At 38.0% G+C, this 23,541-nt stretch overlaps 1 protein-coding gene and 1 long non-coding RNA gene across 5 annotated transcripts in view; one reads left to right on the top strand and one right to left on the bottom strand.

The window, feature by feature from the left end:
• Positions 1-23,541, bottom strand: part of LOC115490941 (uncharacterized) — a 208,733-nt gene that overhangs the window by 116,972 nt on the left and 68,220 nt on the right. The gene's annotated exons all lie outside the window — the stretch shown is intronic.
• MET (MET proto-oncogene, receptor tyrosine kinase) overlaps positions 1-23,541 on the top strand; it is a 90,453-nt gene that overhangs the window by 12,818 nt on the left and 54,094 nt on the right. For all 4 annotated transcript variants that reach the window (XM_072921657.1, XM_072921658.1, XM_072921660.1 and 1 more), the window contains exons 2-3: positions 7,043-8,257; positions 20,343-20,534. In XM_072921657.1, coding sequence (XP_072777758.1) covers positions 7,058-8,257; positions 20,343-20,534 — 1,392 coding nt within the window. In that variant the 5' untranslated portion in view covers positions 7,043-7,057. The remainder of the gene's footprint in view (positions 1-7,042; positions 8,258-20,342; positions 20,535-23,541) is intronic.

Raw genomic sequence — 23,541 nt, 5'->3', positions numbered from 1 at the left:
AGATCATTCATAATTGGTGTTAGAACATTTAGATCAAATCTGTATGCTGTCTTTGTTACTCATGACTATCTGCCTTTTAATCTTTTTCATTTTTATGATCCATGCCATTCCTTTAATTATCACAGTATGGAAGGCTGTTAGTTTTACAAGGCAGAAAAGGCTTCCAAAATATGCTCTGCATTTCAATACAAGAATTCAGGTAGATAGCTGTTATAATTATAAAACATAAAGTAGCAAATCTAAGTGCTGAGACTAGTTGAGGGAATTGAGCTAAAACTGTGCTTGCAGCCAGGTTTGCCAACTTGGCTCTTTACAAAAGGAGGAACTACGTTCCCAGGAAATCACACTGTCCCCATTCATTACAGACAACCACAAAATGCTCAGACTCATGCAAAAAAAGTTGATCAACAGGATAAACTCAGAAATGCAACTATGTTGCTTTCTCCTACTATAAGGTGTTCCTGTGACACCAGAAACTAAGAATTGGATCTTTATGCGAGCTTGTCTGATTTCCTCAGTCCACCAGGGTGTGTCTGCATTTATCTCAACTCACTAGAATTTGATAAAGGCCTTTGCTTTGCATATGTGGTGAAAATAGATAAGTGATAAATTACTCTGTTCAAAGATGAAAAATTTGAAGTTACCCCCAAATATCTCTGTATGAACTATCCTGACCCTGGAGACCAGTATTGCCTTGTGTTATGAGTCATGACATGTACTGTATCAAGCATAGCATGTTGCTCTACTCACACACACATAGCTCTTCCTCTGCTTGTACTGAACCTTTGGACTGAGTAAGATGTTCATATGTTAGTCATCAGGCTGGATTATTTGCTGCAGATACCAAGCTTAAGTCTATGCTAGAACTGGGTTTATTTTACTTCAATTGTAGTGGTAAAGAGTCACAATAACATCACAGTCCTTTTCTTACTGAAGTTCCACAATTGTTGACTTGCATTTCAGATGAACAGAATGGAGCAATTTTGTTGTTCAGAGTTTGTTTTCTATTTTCCTGTTATTGCTAAGCAATACAATAGTTTGTTTGTTTTGGTTTTTTTTTAATCCTTCCATCCTTATCATTCAGATGTGGAAAGCTGTCCTCTTCTATTTAAAGATCCAAATCCATCTGCAAAAATAAGCATGAAGAAACAGTGATGGTTCTACCTTATTTGGCATATTTCTCTGGTTTTCACTTATTCTATGTATATTCTGAATTTCTAATCCACGTTCTTTGTGGAATTGATTCCTCAGCCCTTAAAATGAGCACTATTTTTTCACATGAGAAATTTATCTCAATTGCAAGAAATGCTGTATTCCACCTATTAAATTAATATTTTTGAGCAATACATAGCTCTTGATGGATTCTACTCATTTGTAATATATCAGTGAGTGCTTGCTGAGGTTCATTACAAAAGAACCAGTAGTGCCTTGTAGACCATCACAACAAAAAATGATTAAATAAATCCAGTTGTTCTAGAGACCCATAACGTGAGTTGATTTTAGGATGTTAAGTTCTGAAGCAATTCAAATAACATACTCTACCTCAATGCAGGACACCTCCAAAAAATGCCAAATGAGTATAAGAATAGCATTTTCTCCACTGCAAAGGCTAGATTAGTGTTTTTGTGGTTTAAAGCCTGTTAAAAATAAACGCGCTGGACAACGAAAATGCTTCTTTTGATAGCTGCTGTGAATTATAATGGTATATTAGACCCAGTAATAGACTATGTATATTAAAGAGTGTGTTTTATGCAGGAATAATTTAAATTTTTTTAATGTGTTTGAGTATTGTAAGGAAAGGCTTACAGATCAGTTGAATCTGTTAATGAAAGCCATTTCTTCTGACACACATGACTGCGCTGTGTATGTAGAGGATTTAGTTAATAGTAGATCCTCCAGCAATTTCCTAGACTGTGCCCTGCCCAGCAGTTCTTCCCCATCAGCCATCAGAATGCACACACACCTCTGGGAATAGAAATAGAAAATAGAAACCTCCCAACTCTGCTATGAATGAATTTATAACCTAAATCACTGATAATAAGTTGTTTGACTCTATGCACTGGAAGACTGAATCATGCTAGAGTGTATACCATGCTGTAGGAAAAATAATGTTGCCACCTTAGTCAGGATGAGTGACCTAACCTAGGGTGAAATAGAGCTGAAGACAAGGGAACATGAATTTTGACTCAGATTAGCCATTTTAATTTAACTCAGGGATAATTTGTATGTTTGCTGCTGACTTACTCAATTTTTTTGTTCTCTCTGTTTCCTTAAGGCACCTAAGTTCAGATTTAAAGCCTTTTATTTTTACCTCTAAACTTAGAAAACAGGTTGCCCTCACTAAGTGTTTTAGACATATTCAACCTTGTGTACAGATGCAATTGGTTAATTGAAGAGTCTGAGGAAGACACCTCCATTGTGAGCTTTATCTGTTGAAGCTGATGCCAGTGCTGTGACAGATTTGCAACAACTGATTAAAGTTGGATGAATGGAGCTGTTATCACCCCCTCTCATTTTCCCTGTCCTCTTAAATAATGATATTCTCTCCATGGCACAGCCTCTGAACCACAGGGAATCAGGTCCTGCACTAGCACAGATTTTAGTCCAAAATAGCAGAACAAACTGAAGTCTCAGGAGGAGTAGTCACTAGGGTTATTCTATATAAATTTGCCACCTCAACTCTGTCAGAGACCAAAGTAACAAGATGTACTCTCCACTGGAAAAAGTATAAAACTATACTATCAGATTTACAGAAGGGAAAAGGCTACCATTTGCTGACAATAGGGTTTTTGAAACTTGAATTAACATGGCTCTGCTGTTACCTAACCTGAAATGACCTATCTTAGGACTAAATATGTTCTTGTACAAACACTCTGTCTGTGGGATAGAGGACCCTGCCATTTCCTTTTCTGTAATAAAGCAAGGAAAAATGAGATGCACCAAACAACGAACAAAATGCTTTCATGTCAGCATGTTGTCTGAGCTTGTGCAGACCCATGGAGTGCTTGTGATTAGAGATAAATGGGACCCAAGTTTCTGAAATGAGGGAAAGGCGAACAAGCATGGCTGTGTTTTCTGGCATCCTTGCATATGCCAGCTTGAACATACTCCACAATAAGGCCAGTCCTGACTTGTCAGTAAAGTTGCAAACAGAGCAAAGGAGAGACATGATGTTCAGTATTTACAAATTATCACCCAAATCATAATTAGAGGGAATGAAACTTGTAGGAAGAAGATTGCCACTGGGAAACTATTAATGGTACAAAACCACTGAAAGCACTGGTCATAGCACTCACTCTAATATGACGCATCATTACCAACCATTTGCAATGGTTAACCAAAATCTATTTTCTCATCAGTTTACTGGCTACTATTTGATGAGGGATGGAAAATGAGCACATCATGACAGTGGCTCATCTCTTACAAAAGGAATAATCCATGACAGCTATTGCTCACTGATGGCTATCACAGGCCAAAACTTGCAAGTCATCTGTAGACACATGAAGGACACACACACGTGTGACAGGAAGGTCACAAAAGATTGAACAGCACCCATCATTCAAACCAAGCAGAGAAACAAATGGTTTCCTTGTTTTCCTTCTGCAACTGATAGACAGCAGCTAGTTCTTGGACCTGTAGCTATAGCACAAATATTTTGGTCCTAATTCATCAAAACCCTTTAATTTCAACTAATTATATTTGAGTTCAACAAAATACATTTGTATGCTACAGAGAGCCACTGAACCTTTGAAGAGGAAAGATTGTATTTTTAATTCACTAAAATTTCTCTGCTTCTTCAGGATGTATTCCGGTGAAGTGTATTTGCAGTGAGCTGGTCTGAAGGTTACAAAAGAGCAGCTCTGTGCTGGAGCTTCCTCCCAGGAATAGAGAAGGAACCTGGGTCAGATGCAATGAAAAGATGTACCAAATGTCATGAGACTCTGAGAAAGAAGCAGCAGAGTTTACATGATGTGAGGAAAATGAAGTACACAGTGTTCTTCACATGATTCCTATGTTCTCCCTAAGCTATAAATGTCTCTCCACAGGGCATGTTGCTTCTGGTGTCAGGCTTCTTGAGAGAAGATTCACAGTATGCTGAAGACATGGGCTGTGGAGAACCATCTTCCCTAGAGAGTTGCCCATAAATTTGAGCTGGAGTGTCCCATAGATTGGAATCAGCAGATTACTCTCTGGGAGGATGCTTGTAACATCTCAAAAGTATGCAAAGGAAAGCCCTATGATGAGACTCAAATAGAAGAGAAAAGATGACTTAGTTTTCATTTATTGCTCATATTTTCCTTCCTGTAGTGGTAAAATGAAGTACCTATTATTCCTGGCGTCCTTTACATCACACTGAACCCCACCTTTGTTCTTACTGTTAAATTTTCCATTCCAGCCTCACTTGCTAGAGGAGTCTAAGGTGGAATTTTTGGTCTCCAGAGCATAGATTGAAATCAGTGGTATTTTACTGAGTGTAGACAGAGCAGACTGTCTGAGGATACTGGCCTCACAAAATATCCCAAAAATATAGAGAAAGAATATGTCATATAGTATTTATGGCTCTAAATACTCCTGTAGTGCACAGTGGTACTGGTTGCTGGACAACTAGGGATAATCTTTTTCAGACATTGGAAGAATAGGGAGGATTGTAAACTGAAAACTGAGGGACCTGTGGGGTGGGATATCTATTTGGAACATTAAAACAAGAACATGGTAGAGAGTATAGTGCAACAAATAAGGTGCCTGTCCAGTGACCTTCCTTTGATCTTTTTTGCCTAATGTGGTCAATCAGCCTCATCCTCATGCAACTCTTGTCCCACCCATTGCTTTGTCTCTCCACTGCAGGGCCGCCTCTGTTAAGGGGGTTTAAACTTATTGCAGTAAACAATATATCTATTGTTTACTGCAATAAGTGTGTCAGAAATAGAGCACTTTTGGAATTTTCTGCTTAATCTAGTATTTGTCAGAACATGTTGACGCATCAGAAGTGGATCTGCAGGAATGCATCAGTTTCAGCAGTTTCTTGGGTGGAAATGCTGGTTGAAAAGAGGCAGACAGTCTGCCCCACTTGTCCCAGTGCTGGGACCTTCACTTGACACTGGCCAGGCAGGATGTGAACATGATTGTTCTTGGATCATGTGTGAATTCTGGGGTTTTACACAGACTTTGAAAGCTCTTGGTTTCATCCCAGCGCAGAGCAGGAAAAAATTCATGACAGCAAGATGTTACAGAGGATGAGAAGACAGTTTCCTGCCCTATACAATATGGAAGTCAGAAGTTTATGTACTGGGACTATTTTATGATTATAGCAATATCCTTACTCTTTTTTTTTTTTTTTTCTTTCAAATCCAGGCTAGATTTGTTTCCAGGATTTTGTTATCACTAATTAATATCAGAAAAATGTTAGTGATTTGAAGGAAGATCTTTATGTCTCAATACTAGAAGTGTGATTTGTTTTTACCAGCTAATACTTGCAAATAGCCTGTGTTTCTGATTTTTATCCCAACTCTCGATCGTGATTCTTATCAGATAACAGGGAGGAAGAACAATTAGTTTCCAAAACCTATTATTTTGTGTAATTAAAGAGGTAAACCACAGAAAGAATTCAGTGGATGCTGAAATAAAGCACCACAAGAATTATTGATGGATTGCTTTAACCAATCTAGTGAAAACACTAGATTTATCACAGCTGAAACAGCTCTGGTCTATAGTAGTATTTTCATTTCCTAATGAAATAAAATGTTGGTACAGATTCCTATTATTCAGTTTATAATTTTCAAGATCATATATTTTATATTCTCTCAGTGGTCACAAACATTTCTTGATTAGCAACAATTGCCTAACTATAGTCAGACTTAGAGGGATTTTCCCAAAGAATGTGATTATATTGCTCTTAGAATGCATAATTGTTTTCTCCATGAAGAAGCTAAATTTGGCTTAGCAACTGTATCATGATGTTGACAGAAGATATCTGGTGTGACAGGGCATAGTGTGGATAGTGCACTGAAACACTCATAACCACAGTTAATTTCATTGATCTTTCAAGGGGGTGAAATATCACACAAGTCATCTGCCTTTGGTTTTTCAAGCCACATCAAACAACTGTGTGGAGATGTAAAAGAAAAAGAGAGAAGTGCTAGGTGGTTTGATTTCATCAGTTAATGGCTGTAGGTCACTTGATAGCCCTTTGTTTGCAGTACAACGATATGCCTGTATCTTGTAAGGCTCACCAGAGTGACTTACTGCTGTGGTACAGGGCCTAAAATAAAGCTTGCACATGCCAAGCACCACATGATGCAAAAAATATTCTAATAATACATTACAAAGCCTTGTCAACACTAGGGAGAATGACTATTCCAAGAAGTAGGGCTGGCTGAAAAAAGACATTCTTTTTTCTAAACTGGGTCTTTATGAAAGACAGTGTTTTAGGGAGCTGGAGGGGAGGAGAGAGAGGGGTTTCTTCCTTTGGTCTGGTGGAGAAGTGTCTCTTCTTTGGTTAATCAAAAAATCAACAAAATATAAGTCCACTTAGCTCAAATTTTCACATGTCTTTCCTATTTCTTACTTTTGATCAGCTGTGCTAGGAATCTGTTCAGCCCCTTGAGAACGTGACAAATATCTTATAGCCACACACTGGAGTGCTCCAACTGCTTTGTGTGCCGTTGTGTCCTAAGTTTTCCTGGGCAGTTTTGCTTTTAGCTATGTGTATACCATCCTGTTCTAAATTGTATCAGTCGCTGGTTTAATGGCATTATGGAAGTAGTCCTCTCTCTTTTGCTGCTCTACAACATTTTGAGGGGTCTTGCAAAATTAATCATAAGAAAATCCTTCTGTGAATTGTTCTAAAGGCAGTGAAATGGGTACCTACAGTGATTGTAGCCATTTCTAGTACAACTATTGTGACACTAAGCATTGCAACACTTCTTAAACTGAAATAGTTCAGCTACAACATGCAGCCTAGAAACGGATTTGTGTTGTCTGATAAACTGACGGTTTAGTATATGAAATATAACCAGTTTTTCCATTAAATATATTTTGACAGATTAGATCTCTGACAATGAAGCCTTTTACTGCATATCCTTCTGGGTTTATCGTATTCCTGTTTGCCTTGCTGCAGAGGAGCCATGGACAATGCAAAGAAGCAGCTAAAAAATCAGAGATGAATCTTGGTGTAAAATATGATCTTCCTAACTTCATTGCAGACACACCAATTCAGAATGTAGTTTTATACAAGCATCATGTTTATATTGGAGCAGTGAATAAGATTTACGTACTAAATGAAACTCTCCAGAACATTTCTGTGTACAAGACTGGGCCTGTTTTGGAGAACCCTGACTGTGCACCATGTGAAGACTGCCGAGAAAAAGCCAATTTATCTAACAGCATATGGAAGGATAACGTCAACATGGCACTGCTTTTAGAAACTTATTATGATGATCAACTCATCAGCTGTGGTAGTGTGTCCGGAGGCATCTGCCACCGTCACATCATTCACCCTGACAACCCTGCTGACATTGAAAGTGAGGTGCACTGCATGTACTCACCCCAGGCAGATGGAGAAGCAGACAACTGTCCTGATTGTGTTGTTAGCACGTTAGGAACCAAAGTTTTGGTGACTGAAAAGGACAGGTTTGTCAACTTTTTTGTTGGAAATACTGTGACATCTACATTTCAACCTCCCCATGTGCTGCATTCAATATCGGTTAGAAGATTAAAAGAAACGCAGGATGGTTTTGAGTTTCTCACAGATCAATCTTATATAGATATCCTCCCTCAGTTCCGTGACTCATATCCTATTAGGTATGTCCATGCCTTTGAAAACGATCACTTTGTCTATTTTTTGACTGTACAGAGAGAAACTCTTGACTCACAATCTTTTCACACTAGAATTATCCGCTTCTGCACTTTAGACTCAGAGATGCGTTCCTACATGGAAATGCCTCTTGAGTGCATTTTTACTGAAAAGCGAAGGAAGAGGTCCATCCGAGAGGAGGTATTCAACATTTTGCAAGCTGCCTATGTAAGCAAGCCTGGTGCAGCTCTAGCACATGAAATGGGCCTTGGGCTCAACGATGATATCCTCTATGGTGTTTTTGCACAAAGCAAACCAGACTCTTCTGAACCAACTAACCGATCTGCTGTCTGCGCCGTCTCTGTGCGAACCATCAATGAGTTCTTCAACAAGATTGTTGACAAGCAGAACATGAAATGCCTCCAACACTTTTACGGGAAAGAGAGCAAATACTGCTTGAACAGGGTAAGTGGTAATTTATTTGTTACATTTTGGGACTTTTGTTCTCTCTTTGCCTATTCCATTGCCAAGTATCCATCCCTTCAGTTTCAATTACAAAATGTAAGTCCCTGATCATTGCAGATTGCTTAGCATTGCTGTTGATTATCTTTAAAAGGATTAGTTCCTGTAAATTGAGTATAAAAATTGCTGAGGTCCTATGGGGCTAAAAAACATAGGCCTTTGTTTGAGAAACTATGATGCAGATAAATTAAACATTTAGGCAGTTATTTTTTTTACTATTTTAAAAAAAGTATTCATAAACATTTATATTCATGTGCACTGAAGAGTCCCTGAAAAACACCACATACTTAAAAGCATATTAATGCTGAATCACTGCCCTTCTCAGAAAAAAATGAAAGAGCTGGTTTGAAATATGGCATGAAGAGCCAGATTGTAATGTAGTTACTCATGCTTGGTACAGAAACAGTTCAACTGACATCAGTTTTCTGCAAGAAAGTGTCAATGAAATCTGTATCTGAATGAGGGTACAGGTGGTCTCAGGTGGGAGGGTTGCATTTCTGTACCCCATGACTTAAGGAGGTTGCTGCTCTCCAACCATATAAAATTCTGTGAGCAGAGAAAGCACAAAAATTTTCCCTTTCCCTTCTGGCCAGTGTTTGTGCTGGTTTGAGGTCTTGTAAAAGAAATACAGGATATGGGAATCGGGTACTTAGAACAGTTACTTTGGAACATGGAACTTTCAATTACCTGCTTGTGAGGCAGGCCCCTAAATATCCTACCTGGGGAACTTTCTGTTCTCCAATACAAGAAATTTAGAGCTCAGAGGTGCCACACTGTCTTCTACCAGAGGGCCAGTATGAGGCCTGTGTCAGGACAGATCAACAGCTCAACCTGCATTTAGAGGTGCATGGTATCTATCGTATCCCATTGTTGGGACAGGTCAAAGTGAGAGTGGGAGCCACAGACCTTCTTCACCCTGAGTGTCACCAGTGTCCCCTTCAGCACAGCTGCTCAGCACACAGCATCGGGTGAGGATGTTGACACAATGCCCTGGTTGGAGGTGGGAGTCTGTTTTGTCAGAGAAGAGCTGCTCCCCATTGCCCTGCCAGAGGTGAGACAGGGCAGTCTGGGGAGAAGAACCCATTAATGAGACTCTGTGGCTTCTCCCCAGTAGCAGGAATGCACTCAGAGGTGGTCTGGAACGGTCTGAGCACAACCGCAGCAGCCTTGGCATTTGGGGGATGACTGCTTATAGCAGGCTCCAGGTGTTCAACACAGATACAGGCATTGCCAGTGGCTGCTGATACAGCAGCCCCAACAGACATAGCATTTCATTCCTTTTTTTGTGGGAGGGGGACAGGCAACTTTCAGGAACTAAAAACAAGTTAGAAAACATCCAGCACAGGACCTTATCTCTCTTCACTTTGTTATTGCTGTCCTAATTTTTCATTTCAGGTAGTAATATCCTCTCTCTCTTTTTTTTTTTTTTTTTCATTTTTTCAGTTCATTTTTAACAAGAACCATTGTCCTTCTCTGAAAGTATTTTATTCTATATTCCTGGGGTATATGATTTGTGAATGACTGTCTTTAAAGCTCGTGGCCTTTAACTTATCTCGTTCTGCTCTTGCCTATACACACATTTCATAAGGTGATCTCTTCAAAGCAAAGTATACCATTAAAATATTGACAGAATAATTTGCTGCTTTTCACATGCTGGGAAGTACTTTTGTGTTTCAAAAGCTTTTCCAGAGTCTGCTGCTGCTGCTTTGCATATCAGAATGAATGTCTTGTACTGCCGACATGTTTATTAGAGTTGCCCGTTTTCAAGAAATGTCATCAGAGCTCTGATTTATGCTACATTAAATTGATAAAGGGAAAAATGTTTCTATAATTTCTTGTGATTCTTTTAAATGGCATAAGACAGTCAGAAATCTTTGTCCTGATTGTTTGCTTAACACTGAAGTATCAAGACTGTCAAGCTTTGCTGTACCATTTATTTTGCCTTATTCCAAAGGGCTCATTAAGGCTCCAGTACAAAGTGTCCTTTGAGGTTTTTCAGGCGTCAGCTAGCCAAAGAGATTGGCAAGAATTTGCCAGCCATCTTTCCTACACCTGTTTTTCTCTGGTGTGTAAAATAAACCTGAAGGGTTGGAATGTGAAGGAAGGGAAGAAGCAGGCAGAGAAGGAAGGCACATTATTTCTTATGCTTGGCCCAAAAATGTCAAATCTGGTCTTTTTCTGATTTTGCTAGAGATTAAATAATAATTAATAAAAAAATATTCCCAACCCCTCCAACTCTTCTTAGGCTCTTCTTTGTACATTGTTAAAGTGTACATGAGTGCATAAAACATTTTTCCCCTTTTTGCAAGTCACCTTCAACTTAAAAGAAAGCTTTTATAAAATCTGAGTTTGTCACAGTTTATTGTTACAAGGTTCAAAACTTGTTTTTTGTAATGTAGCCAAGATGATCTTTCTCTTTGATTGCAAGAGAATAAAACCACAGACCACTCATGCAAGTGAAAGTCACTGACCACTGCAAAATTAAGTCATAGGACAGTGAAAGCAGTCCAGTAGTGAATATGGTATGCCACTAACTTCAACATTAAAAAGAAAATTGAGCCTCTAGCACTCTTTGCAAGGAAATGCTCTCTGATAATTTACAGTTAGAGTCTGATTGATGAAAGCTATTTCATGTTATCAAAAAAAAGTCCCATAAAGCAATTGTACATAATTTTGTTTGACTTTGAGTAGTCCATGTTTTTAAATGGCTGTCCCTCAGGACTGTTCCAAGTGAGGCTTCTAAAGCTAGAATTAGATCAAAATAAACCTGAATGATACATCCAAAACACTTCCTCAACTTCTTCTCAAATTTAAAGCAAAAAATAAGAAAAACTTCCACTCAAAACTTCCTATTGATGTAATAGGCAAAATTTGTTCTGTTTTGGCCTTGTTTTCTGAAGGAATGAAGTTTATGTGGTCATGTTATTTTAGGTCTGTCTTTCTGCTAGTTATCCTTACAGCCTCCACAATAAGAATCTTAAAGATGTGAATTCAGGTGTGAATCCAGAGAAGATCCCATATAGGCTCAGGCTATGGAAACTGATGAAATTTTAGGAGTACCTTTCTAAACATCAGAAGGAGTCACGAGGAAGGTATTGCCCACCCATTGGAATAGTCTTCATCACAGCTTAGTTGAAAAGTAAAGTCAACCAACCACAAGAAATAAATCCAGACAAAACTGTGCTTCACTTACTCCAGTGCTTATGGAAAACTTCATAAAATCAAAATAAAATATTTCCAGTTGTGTTTAAGTGTAATACACATTAAGCCAAAACCTGGGCTCACTAAGTCAGGGTTAGGAAAAGTGAATCCGATGGAGCATCTGATTGATGTCAGACATACTTCAACAGAGCTGTGGCCAGTTAGTACTGCCTAATAATTTCCTTCAGGGAAGAGTTGGCTGACACTTAAATGACAGCAAGATGGAAACAGAACTGGCTTTAAATTAAAAGAGAAATTGGGAGTAATAGTAAGGAGGTTTTATTGCTTGAGTCAGGACAAAGATATCTGAGAAGTAACTGCTGTGGGGGGTTTTGAATCACTGTTCAGGAATCTCCCACAACAAAGAGAAAACTGGATGTAGTCTTTAAGCAAAGTTTGTTTGGTCAGTTAGTCATTATCAGCCCCAGTGTGGTATCCTCAAAGCAGAGGTGTGCTTAGATGAGGAGACAAATGCTGCTTACTTCATTTGCAGACATAGTCCAGTAGTGTGCATCTTCACCATGTATTAAATGGGATTTTTCAAGTGAGGAAGATGAGTTGATTTTAGCTTTGATAATCTCAACTATACATTTCAGTTGTCATGAGATAGATCAGGATCTTACAGTCTTTTTTTGTCCTTTATGCATGTCTTACGTGATAAACAATTGTAAACCAAATTACCTGACTTTAATCATTATGGACTTACATGATAAAACACCTCTAATGATGAAATCCAAATTCAGATCTGTAAGTATCTTATGTCTTTATTTTTTCTACACGTAAGTTCAGGTGAAGGCTTAAGATACTTAGCTCTTAAAGGAAAAGAGAAATCACACAGAGGCTTTTGCCAGCATGCTCCCAGAAATTGTGATAAAGCAAGAGAAACTGGTCACAATTCCTGTTAAATGAAAGGCACAAACAGTTGGAAAACATGAAAGGCAAACAGAAGATCGCCAAAACAAAAAATAAAGTGAGGGTAAAATAAACACACGGTGATGCTTCTTTATTACCATTACACACGTGACAGATGAGTAAAATTAGGTTATGCTTATATTGTAATGGAAGAAAATAATTGCTGCCTTCTATCAGGAAACCACAAAGGCACTTATTGATCTATCATCCTAAGGCTGTGTCTAAGAATATTTAATAAAATAAACAGAGACAAATAACTCTTTTGAGGACCTGTAACTATAATATCCCACACCATTTGGCATAAAATTTTGTCAGGTTTAAAAATAGCAGCACATATCTCTGATTAAAATGGGTTGTTGTAAATTACTTAGGTAGTCTCACAGCATGGAGATGTTTTTATATTGCGAGTAGAATGTGACTGAATATTTTCCCTAAAAGTCAGATACCAGAATCCATTAGACTTGTCCAGTCATTTATTCCTCTAGAAATGCTATATCAGATGGCATACAGCACTCTGCCTGGGCACGAAATGCGTTCTCATTTGTATGCAAGCTCTTCTATGGGGTTCTGACATCTCAGAACAATAAATGAGGAGTGCAGAATGATGAGCAGAGTGCACTGGCACCCTTAAAGACATGGTAAACCCTAGTAACAAGGGGATAGGCTGCATCCATTCCTGCTCTGCTCTCACTGCCTCTCTGCTGTGGGTGCTGGCTGTACCGAGGGTCTCTGCTGTGCCTGTACCAGTGCAGGGCAGGCAGGGTGTGCTCAACAGCCAGCTCCCCTCCACCTTTAGGTACATGGCCACCTACCCACATGGCCATGGAAAACCTGACTGGCACAAACAACCAGGCATAAGGGATTGCAGGAGAGTCTGGTCTCCAGTTAAACTGCATGGTAGAGACACAAGTATGAGTGTTTAGGGGTGAGTATGAGCATAGCTGTGGGGCTAGGTAAGGTTATCTCAGGCTGAAACAGATTAGGAAACACTTGGCTACAGAGGTAATGGCTGTTCCATCTCTGGGACTGGCCACATGGACTCATGGACACCCTCATGAGGGACAGGACAAGGAAAAAGGCAGGTCAGGGAGTTTTTTTGGAAAGTACCACACCAACCCTAGTGGTAGGTACCTTTGCAGACTCTTCCTAGCCCCAGGAGCTATGGAGTTTGGGGGCTAACCTCTCAGTCACCAATGGCTGAAAAATCTACAGTTTTCCTTCTCCTGGTGTCCAGTTAGAGACCTGTCTTTCCTTGCTTCCCAGTGCTGCTGCGTGGTGTTTTATCATATTCTTGATGAAAGCTGGATTTCTCTGTGAAAAAGTAGTATCCATTAAACTACCATTTTCTGCAAAGGGCACAGTTTTATCAGCCAGAGTTACTAATAATGTTCCATTTCCAGACTTTTTAATCAAATTGTTCCACTGGAGGCAGGGTTCCATATTGGTTATTAGTGTGGAAAAGTGACTCTGCTGCTTTCCTCTGGAATTGCACAGAAATCATTTCAGGCAGAAAGTCATTTTTATTTTGTTAAAATGAATATCTGGTCATGTGGTTTTTATGTCTCAGTTTCTGAAGGCCCTAAAATAAATCTAAATAGTAGAACTGGACAAAGTATAATTTTCTTATCCTATGTAGCTTTTCAAATTAGAAAAATTCTACAGTCTCACAAAAAGAGATGTCCAAAATGTATACTAGTAGTTCTATAATACTAAGGCCACTCCCTGAAGATGTATAAAATACAGATTTGAGCCTCTTTTCCTGGGTTCAGACCAAATTCTAAAATTTCTTAATCCCAGATTAAGTTCACGTCAAGTCTACTGATGACTATTCTGCAATGGGACCATCTCAGCCCCTTCTAAAAGATCTGCTTGGATTTCTTTAAGCACAATTCCAAGTTCCAGAGAAAGACAAGCTGATTATGCAGTGTGCTGTGTGCAGATATAAGTCCTGGATTCATCCCACCTGGCTTTGGCAGGTGGTTGACACATCTAAGCAGGCAATGAATTTTCTGCTGCCAAACAACGAAGAGACGCATAAGTCCTGACAAAGCAGACATCTGCCTTTCAGCTCACTCAGCACCCACCTTACCTCAGCACTTTTCTACTTACTCTACTTATTGTGACTCAAGACCACATCTGGCCATGATTATTGCTCACTAAAGCAACAGTAGGTAATTACTGTCCAGGAGAGAGCTGTGTTACTCAAACTTTCTAGGTGGCATGTGGGTTTCTGATCTCAGACAGCTTTTGCATAAGAGTGGAATTACTCCTCATTTCCAAACATACAAGTAAAACCAGAATCAAATCCCACAGTAAATTAAAAAAAAAAAATTAATAATGCTGAGGCAGAAGATCCATGGCATAAATGGTTCAGAAAGCAAATGTTAGCCACATGAAATTATTACTTGCACTGTCTACAGGGTGTGTGAAAACAAAGAAATGCTAGAGAAATTATCTTGCAGGAAGTGATAATGACAGCTTAATTTTCTGAAGGCAGATGTCACCTGCTTTTGTACACAGCCTGTGGAAATAAGGGCAGATTGCATTATTTTCTTCTAGTTTCTTGAATTCTTCCTATCCTTGCACCACTGTTTTGGCTAGACATGCAGTTGTTGTGCAATGTTTTGTTGAAATAAGGGTCTCGACACTCAGCATTATCTTTGGATAGCTGGTCGAGATGGAGTTCCCAGCTTTTCTATTTTACCACAGCTTCCATGTCAGTAAGGACTTCTATGAAAAAGGCACCTAATAGACACTACAAATGTACAGCCAAACTGCTTTCATCAGCACAATATCTTCAATGCATTACTTTATTTCTTTAAAAATGTGTAATTAGTCAACACCTCTTCTTTGATAATCTGTATAGTGAGTTAAATGCTAAATTAATATAAAGGAAATCAGCAAAACACAAAGATTACTTAGGTCCATTTTGTCTGCTGAATCAATAGGATTTACTTAGTGCTAATGCACTAACCAGATTATGAGAACTAATGCAGTACTGTTCAATGACAAAAGCAAATAACTCTTTGAATGATCTTGACAAAAGAACATGAAATCATCTTAATTTGTATTATCTAATTACATTTAACATAGATGTTTTTTTACCTATTACCTTAAGTGGAGCATCAGTACAGTGACTTCCCCCATCTCATTTTAGGAGTAGGTCAAAGCAACAAGTATTAAGAGCTACTGAAATTATATTGTGTAAAATTTTTACACTGATGGAGTTCTTTTAGAAATTTTATTCTCAGAAAGGGACATGGCTTTCTCTGTATTCCATATAAAAATCTTTGAATTGCCTTCAAATACATGAGGAGTATTGGAAGAGGAGGAAGGAAGAAGAGAGAAATGTTTCTTTGTTTGAAACAAAAAGAGGAAGAAACTCTTTTACCTTTTAGAGTAAAGCTTCATTGCCTCAGCAGAAGTTCTTAGAAACAGAGAACCCAGTCCCCTGTCCCAGACATGTTCTGTCCTGCATGGACACTGGTCTGAGTTCACAGCACCCACACACCCTCGAGGTGTTGTTCACCAGTCCAGAAGAAACCAGAATCACTGTGTCTCTGCTCCTATGGGAACTGTTTAGCACATGAATTGGCTTCCACTGGCAAAATTGTGCCTTTCAATATGATTAACTTTTCCCTTCCTTAGGATTACAAGAATCATAATTAACCTTGACAATGATCAAGTCACTCTCACCTCAGACAACTACCTGGCTTCACTGAATTATTTGGGCCAGAATTGCATTCTTGTGTTTTCAACTGAGAGAAGCAGTGATCAAATGCACTTCTCACCTGAAGATAAATAATGTAAATTACCCAGGAATTTAAGATGTGTCAAGAATAGGTTCTTCTGTGTTCTTCATAGTTAATTTTCCTGTTCTGAATCTGTTGTACATGTAAATTTTTCACCATTATGTGTTTGATTCCAATAGGACCTACTCTGAAAACTGTAGTTTGATTGTTCATCTTAATTCGCTGACTTCCACAAGAGAAAAGACAAGGAACTTACACACTCTCTTAGGTTTTAATGATCTTGGTAACCAATTTGTTATGTAGAATCACCTATTCATTCAGAAACTCTACAGTAGTTTCTTTGGAAAAATATTTTTGCTATTTGTAGATCCAGGTTATTTAACAATAGTTTATTTCTCTCTACCCCATGTTATGCCACAAACCTTTAGGGTCTTTTCCAACCTAAGGGATTCTTTGGTTCTATGAAAGGAGAAATGCTGTTCACTCTTGTAGGTGACCACTTCTCTTGAGGGAGAATGCCAATGTTCCCAATATTGATAAAAAAAAATGTTGATACTTAGAATTCTGATTCTTGAAAGCCTGCAAGTTAAAAGTCATATAAACAAACCAGCAGCAAATAAAACTCATGCATATTCCCACTTTCATTGAGCTTTACATCATGACTGCACTATTTTATGATCAGTGCTAGGAAATACCACCTAGTTACTTTCAGACCATTTCTTCAATTTGTCAAATTAAATTTTAATTTGTGTGAGCCTCCAAGTGGCTCACAAGACAGTATAAAATGTTCTGCAGTGATTAAGTCATTGATCTCCAGTTTATTCAAGAAATTAAACATAATATCAAGACATTATACATAATATCACTTTCTATATGAGCACTGCACTTAACTAAGAGCAGGTTTTGGCCAGCTCTAGAAGAATAAGCCTGGAGGTATGTTCCTCCAATTTTCAGTCACTGCAAATTAGAGAAAAGCTCACAAAAAATATGTTTGGATTTTTTTTTTCATGGGTATAGTATCCAGACCTGAGACTAGACTTTTGGAACATTTTTTTTTACACCAACCTAACCAGGTATTTTTCTGAGATTTTTCACAAGTTTTTGTAAGAATTTTTTCCCTGCTTTGCACTTTTGGCTTCAAATTTGGAACTCTTTCTGAAATATTTTCTTTTTATGCTCACTGAATATGACATAAACCATCAGTTAGCTGCAAAACAGTGACAGCTCCTGATAGCTCCGCTCAGTGATGTCTAGAGACATTTTTGGCATGTTTGTCTTCTGTAGAACAAATCAATTATAAATTCCAGAACACCACAGCTTCCCGTATGAACAAATAAGATAACATTAACTATCTTCTAGCCTTCTGGATACAGCTGTAAGGCAGGGCTTGCTCACACCTCACTGCATTCCAGCAGCACACCTGTGCCAGCTTAACAGGAACAAAGCCATCTCTGTGAATCACAGGCACAATTGGCACCTCTTGTCCTACAAGAGAAACAACATAGCTGAACCCAGGCACTTACCCGTGTTCTAATCATCCATTTCAATAGTTGTGTGATTTCTCACACAACTTGGCATGATATCCAGAGTGCATCATCTGACATCAGTTATTTTTCCACATTGACAGCCAAATGGATAGTTATGTGTATACTGGGAGGGAGGGAGGGAGGGAGGGAGGGAGGGAGGGAGAAAGAACCAGACTTAAAAGTGTTAATTTAAAGCAGCATGTTTCACAAAGTTTTCCCTGTTATCAATCTTCCTTTAGTTTTCTAAGTAGCCTTTTAATCTCTGCATTTCTACTCAAAGATCAAAGCCTTCCCATTTCTTGAACAGCCAACCCTACATTATGGTTAATCCATGAAGTGCCAGGTTTTTTAAGAACCATATGTGTAACAATCTGCAGGTTCTTCAGCAGATAGACAAAATTATGGCATCTCTGAGGAAGGCTGAGCTAACTTTGTGGCTAGCTGACTTTGGAGAAGCTAAGAAAGGTGTCAGGGTAAGCCGGAAAATCTAGCTACCTTTTCCAAAGGGCTTGAACAAGGTTTCATGAGGCACCATGTTAGGATGTCTGAATTGTGCTGAAATGACTATGTAGGAGGAAGTACTTTAAGCTTAGCACAGAAACATCTCTCTTCAAAGTCTTTGGAAAAAAGGAAAAAAGCCGTTACAGGAAAGAGCAAAGATCACATATTGGGGGAGGGTAAAATCAGAAATCTGCCTTATTTCAAAAAGCATGAAAACTGTACCTCTTTCTGCACTTGAACTATTCATACTCATTGTATGAGTAATCTGCACAGATGTTTCACAAATACTTTTACATTGGGTAGGATATGAGTGCAACAGAGTACATCTTTTCACTTGTTTGGTAGCCAAAACAAAGAAAAGCCAAACTTGCCCATTGATGATTTATCCCAGTAAAATACTGGGTTAAAAAACTAAAGTTTTTTCAATGTTCCTAGTTCAAAATATTAGTTCAGTTCCTGCTGTAGAAAATACACTGTATATTAACAGTTAATAAGAAAACTAATACAATAAAACCTTTAGTATGTGGATAACCAAACTGTTAAGTCACTGCTGTACCTTATCTAATTTAGAAGCCGTTTTTCTGTATCATTAAGACACTGCACAGAGATGTCAACTGCTCATTTGGTCTGATGTGGGCTTTCACCTAAATGTAAATTGACAGGGCACCTTCAGAAAAGCTGGCACCATTGCTGACTGCAACTCCTAAGGACCACAGAAAACCTCACCCACCAGTGCTGTTGCTGGGCCCAGCTCACAAACATGACAATTCAACAGCAAGGGGCTGAGCTACTAGGTTGAACATTTCATTGATAATATTTTCAATGCTTTGGGTTTCAGTCCAGAATTCACCAGTTAGGCCAACAAAAAATTTTCATTCATTGCTTTCTTTTTCATACTTTGAGGAAAGACATCTGAATCAGGAAAGACATCTAGAAAAAAGACAATAAAATTTTACTTCTACATGCTCTTTAAGGGTATGATTAAGCAGATCTGTTTGACTTAGTAACTAGACTCTTGACTGTCTTGAAAAGGTTTCATTCAAGCTTCTTAAAAGATTTTTTAAAACATGTTTTCTGACAAAAACCAAATAAATTAAAGAAAAATAGGAGAAATTAAGCTCACTATTGGTTTCAACAGAGGCAACCACCATAAGATCCTTTATAATCTTCCTAAATGCTTATTCAATAAGTATGTCACAGTGGGAACATGCTACATGACTTCCAAATTTAAACTGGTTAAAGATAATTTAAGAGATTCCTGATTATTATCCTTATACAATGTCCCCAAACCAGATGATGTAATATCAATAGTAATGAAATTATCAGTCAATAGATTACTATTGAATTGTTAGAAGGTTATATTCTTCAGAGATAACTTAAAGTGTATTGTTCAAGACTTTTTCCAATGAAAATTAAAAACATGCAATCTCTATTCCCCAAATGAAAGAGAAAATCCTGTAAATGCAGTTATTATTTTATTACATTCAAGACATATAGAGATCAGATAAAATAGTGCATGAACTGTAGATAATCAGTACCGTAATCTGAGAAATTATCAAAATCTTTCCCTTAGTTTTATTTAAACACACAATCAGAAACCTATTTTTCCCAACTTATCTCCCTTTTATTTCTCTGGCTTCTTCTCCACTTTAGTGTCTTATCTCTGAAAAAAAAGATGGTGAAAGTAGAGGGAGAAGAATATTCAAAATTGGTATTTTAATGTAAAAAATCATGTTGATAGAGAATTTTTTTTTTTTAGGAAACTTGTTTAGAAGAGGTGTGTCACTGGGCAGGCTCGGCAGTACAAGAATTCTCAGCCTTTTGGAGAAGCAGCATTAAAGAAGTCACTATGAAAAAGGATACCTTGATAAATGTGCTTATACACTTATCATGTAGTTAAATAAAGACCCTATGTCTTATTCCTGCAGACATGATTTTAAAAGTTAATAGAAACATTCCCATAAGATTAAGAAGTTTTTGCCTTCCTCGTGGAACATCATAACTGATGAAGCAATTAAGTTTGAAACATCTTAAAATACTTTTGGCCGAATGCATTTGTGCTAAATGATTTCATTCTGACAAAGATCTATTGCTACTCGTAAAGACAGTACTCATCTGTACTTCATTTTCAAACAGGCTTTTTCAAGAAATGCTTCGTACTGCAGAGCACAAGATGATGAATATCGCTTAGAAGTTACGACTCCTCTGCAGAGGGTAGACTTGTTCATGGGCCAGTTCAACAGTGTCCTGTTGACTTCGATATCCGTCTTCACTAAAGGGAACCTTACCATTGCTAACCTGGGAACTTCAGAGGGCCGCTTCATGCAGGTAAATATTACCATATTACTACAGTAACTTCACCATAAAAAACCATACCAGCATTTAGCAGGATGGTGAAAAGGCAGGAGAATTATTACTGCAGTTTAGAAGGGCATTAGAAAATTGAAATTACCAAATAAAATACAGCTTCTGGAATATAAGTAAAGTGTCTAATAGAGCATTCAGTATTTTAAGTGTTTACCTGGAGTTTGTGGTTTGAAACAGTGGTTGAGGCAAATTCTGCCATGATCTCCGGCTGTCATAGTTCACAGAATAATTCTGGTCCATATAAACAAGTGTTCTTTCAAAGAAGACTAAACTGAAATTATGGTCTTGGATAGACATCAAATATGCCTCAACTCCAGCTGGGGCAGGAAGGTCTAAACCAGTGATTATTCAAACAGCTTCAAAAATGAACTTCGTATGTATCTACACTCTAGAGGATCAGATTAAATCTATTCAATGTAAAACACCAAGACAGTTTATAATGTAGAAGCAGGAGCCTCAGTTGTTTCTATATACTGATACACTCCTCTGGCACCAAATTCCTTATTAGTGTACCCATAGCCTGTGACTCACAGCTATAGAATTGAGATTAGCTCCTTTGCTCCTTCTCCACCTACTTTCAAGTATTTCTGAATGTGTATTAGATTTTCAGGCTCTTGCTCACTCCTATCTCACTCTGTTCTTTTGGATTAGCATTCTTCCTGTCCTAAAGCAAGTTTTTCTTAAAAAAGTGATAAATCACCCTCCTGAGTAGTCTATCTCCCTCCATTAAGTACATAACTAATCTAGTCAGGTAGATTATACTACATGACTTCTTTGTAGGTGACTAATTAAATAAATATAATGCATACAAACAGCAGTCTTCTAAAATCTTGGAAGTCAAAATCAAACACCAGAAGACAAAAACAAAATACTTTGAGTTCACGCAACTTATTTCAAGCACTACCATCCTGTAGTAACTTCTTGGAGAGCTTGGCTTTTCCAGCTGTCAGAGGCCAGCCTGGATGTGCATCTCAGCCTGGTTCCTTCTTGCACCCAAGGACCTGTGTTATTTCAATGTACCAGTACTAATTGTCTTCTAGGAAACTCCCTGAAGTATCAACAGTCTTTCGGCCTTCTTGTTCTGTAGGCTATAGAGAGTTATCAGAGTTAATGAGAAGACCATCAGTTGCTGCTATTCCAGTTTTCCCATTTCCCATAAGCTTCCATTAGACAATAGTTGGGCACATGTAGCCTTTAATGGAACTAAACCTTTCCTTTCTTCTCTCCCTTCTCCTCATTTTCTTGCCACATGCAGTGCATAGGGTTATATATTGTTCTCAGTATATGCACCCTGTCTGGATAAAGGGAATCCTATGCCTCCAGTCTTCTGCTCAGACTGGACACAGAACCAGCTGCATAATGCAAATTCTGTAATGCTTCTACAGGCAAAGAGTTCAAAGTGATTTGCCACAAAGGACATATGAAAAAGTAGAGAAAATCATGTTTCGCTTTTCTCCCCCCAAAAAAATTTAACAAAACTTTCAATGACAGCCCTGCCAATTTTACTTTAATTTCCCATGACGACCTTGGTAAATTTAAGCTGCAGTTTGTCTTCTGTGCAGGAAAGACAAATGCTAAGAGCTACACACTGAGCATGGGCCCAAACTGCACTCTGTTCTTGGAAGCAGATACTGAGTCACACAGTGAAATGAACAATTTGTTTAACCTTTCTGAAGTAATTTCCTTATCTACAAAAGACAATTAATAACAACTACTCTCTTACACCCAGCATTACTTCTGGGCTGTCACAAAGCTTTTAGGAAGGTTTGATAGAAAGCACAAGGGAGCATTATTTTTATTTATAATGTTCTTTGAATTATTCATTCAAATCCTGCAGCACACACTTCATTCAGATGTTTGCCCAACTCAAGGAACAATTAAATATTTCCAGAATACATTTCCCATTCCAGGTTCAGTTACAGATCAAAAGAAAAGGCTATTGTGTAAACTGCACATGGCCATTAGCAGAAATATTCTCATCATTGAATCAGGCTGGCTTCAGCTACAGGGGGAAGTCAGCATTGGGCTCATATTGTACTAAATTAGAGCTCTTTCTTTGAGGGTTGGGTGCAGCTAGCAGGAGAATAAGCATACTGACTACCTTTAATGATACTACCTCCAGATAAAAGGTTAGTTGTATTTTTTTTGTCTTTAAATTATTTTGGAAGGGATACCAGATCTGTAGGATACAGAAGACACTGATTTTTTCAGATTTTCATGTCCTCTTACATTTTTTTTTCTCTAATAGTGATCTAGGAGTCCTATCAAACATGTTCATTAGGAAATGCCCAACTAAAGTAGATTTGTAGTGTTTCTATGGAAATATAGCTATTAACAGCAATGAGATTTAGATCATTAAAAATTAAGCTATTATATGACCATTACTGAAGTAAAATGAGTAAAAAAAGTCAGGACAATCTAACAATGGCTTAATTCATCAAAAATATATCCCCAAAGACTTCCACATATTTTTAGCAAAGAAATGTAATGTTCGTTTTTGTTTCATTCACAAATCTGTTGGAACATATCACAAAGAATCCTCAGCTCCTCACTTACGCATCTCACTTTTGCACAGTCATTTGCACTGATATTTTTAGGTCTTTGTACAACCAAATACTGAATTTTCCTGTGCAATCTCCTTATAACTTGTAGTTCTTCAAAGCTGACTTCAGACACAGACATGCTTTCAGAAAAAATTAGTTACAAAATTCTACCTATCAGGGAACCTGTTTTAAAGCTGGTTGTAAAGTGTTAGCATTTTGAGAACATATTATCATGCCAAGTATTTAAAACCAAAAGAAAAAAATATTCATGTATAGCTTTTTATATTTAGCAAATCAGCTCAGCCCTTCAAGAGCACCCAGTTCATCTTGTATCTTCTTTGAAATACCAAACCTTACTATATTTAGACAATTTGCTTTCTGATACAAATTTCAGTACTAGCAGCCATCCATGAGATTAAAAGCAG

Source organism: Taeniopygia guttata, chromosome 1A (assembly GCF_048771995.1).
Source record: "Taeniopygia guttata chromosome 1A, bTaeGut7.mat, whole genome shotgun sequence".
Lineage (NCBI taxonomy): Eukaryota > Metazoa > Chordata > Aves > Passeriformes > Estrildidae > Taeniopygia > Taeniopygia guttata.
Note: the sequence above shows the minus strand (reverse complement) of the source record. Positions and strands in the feature narration are given on the sequence as shown.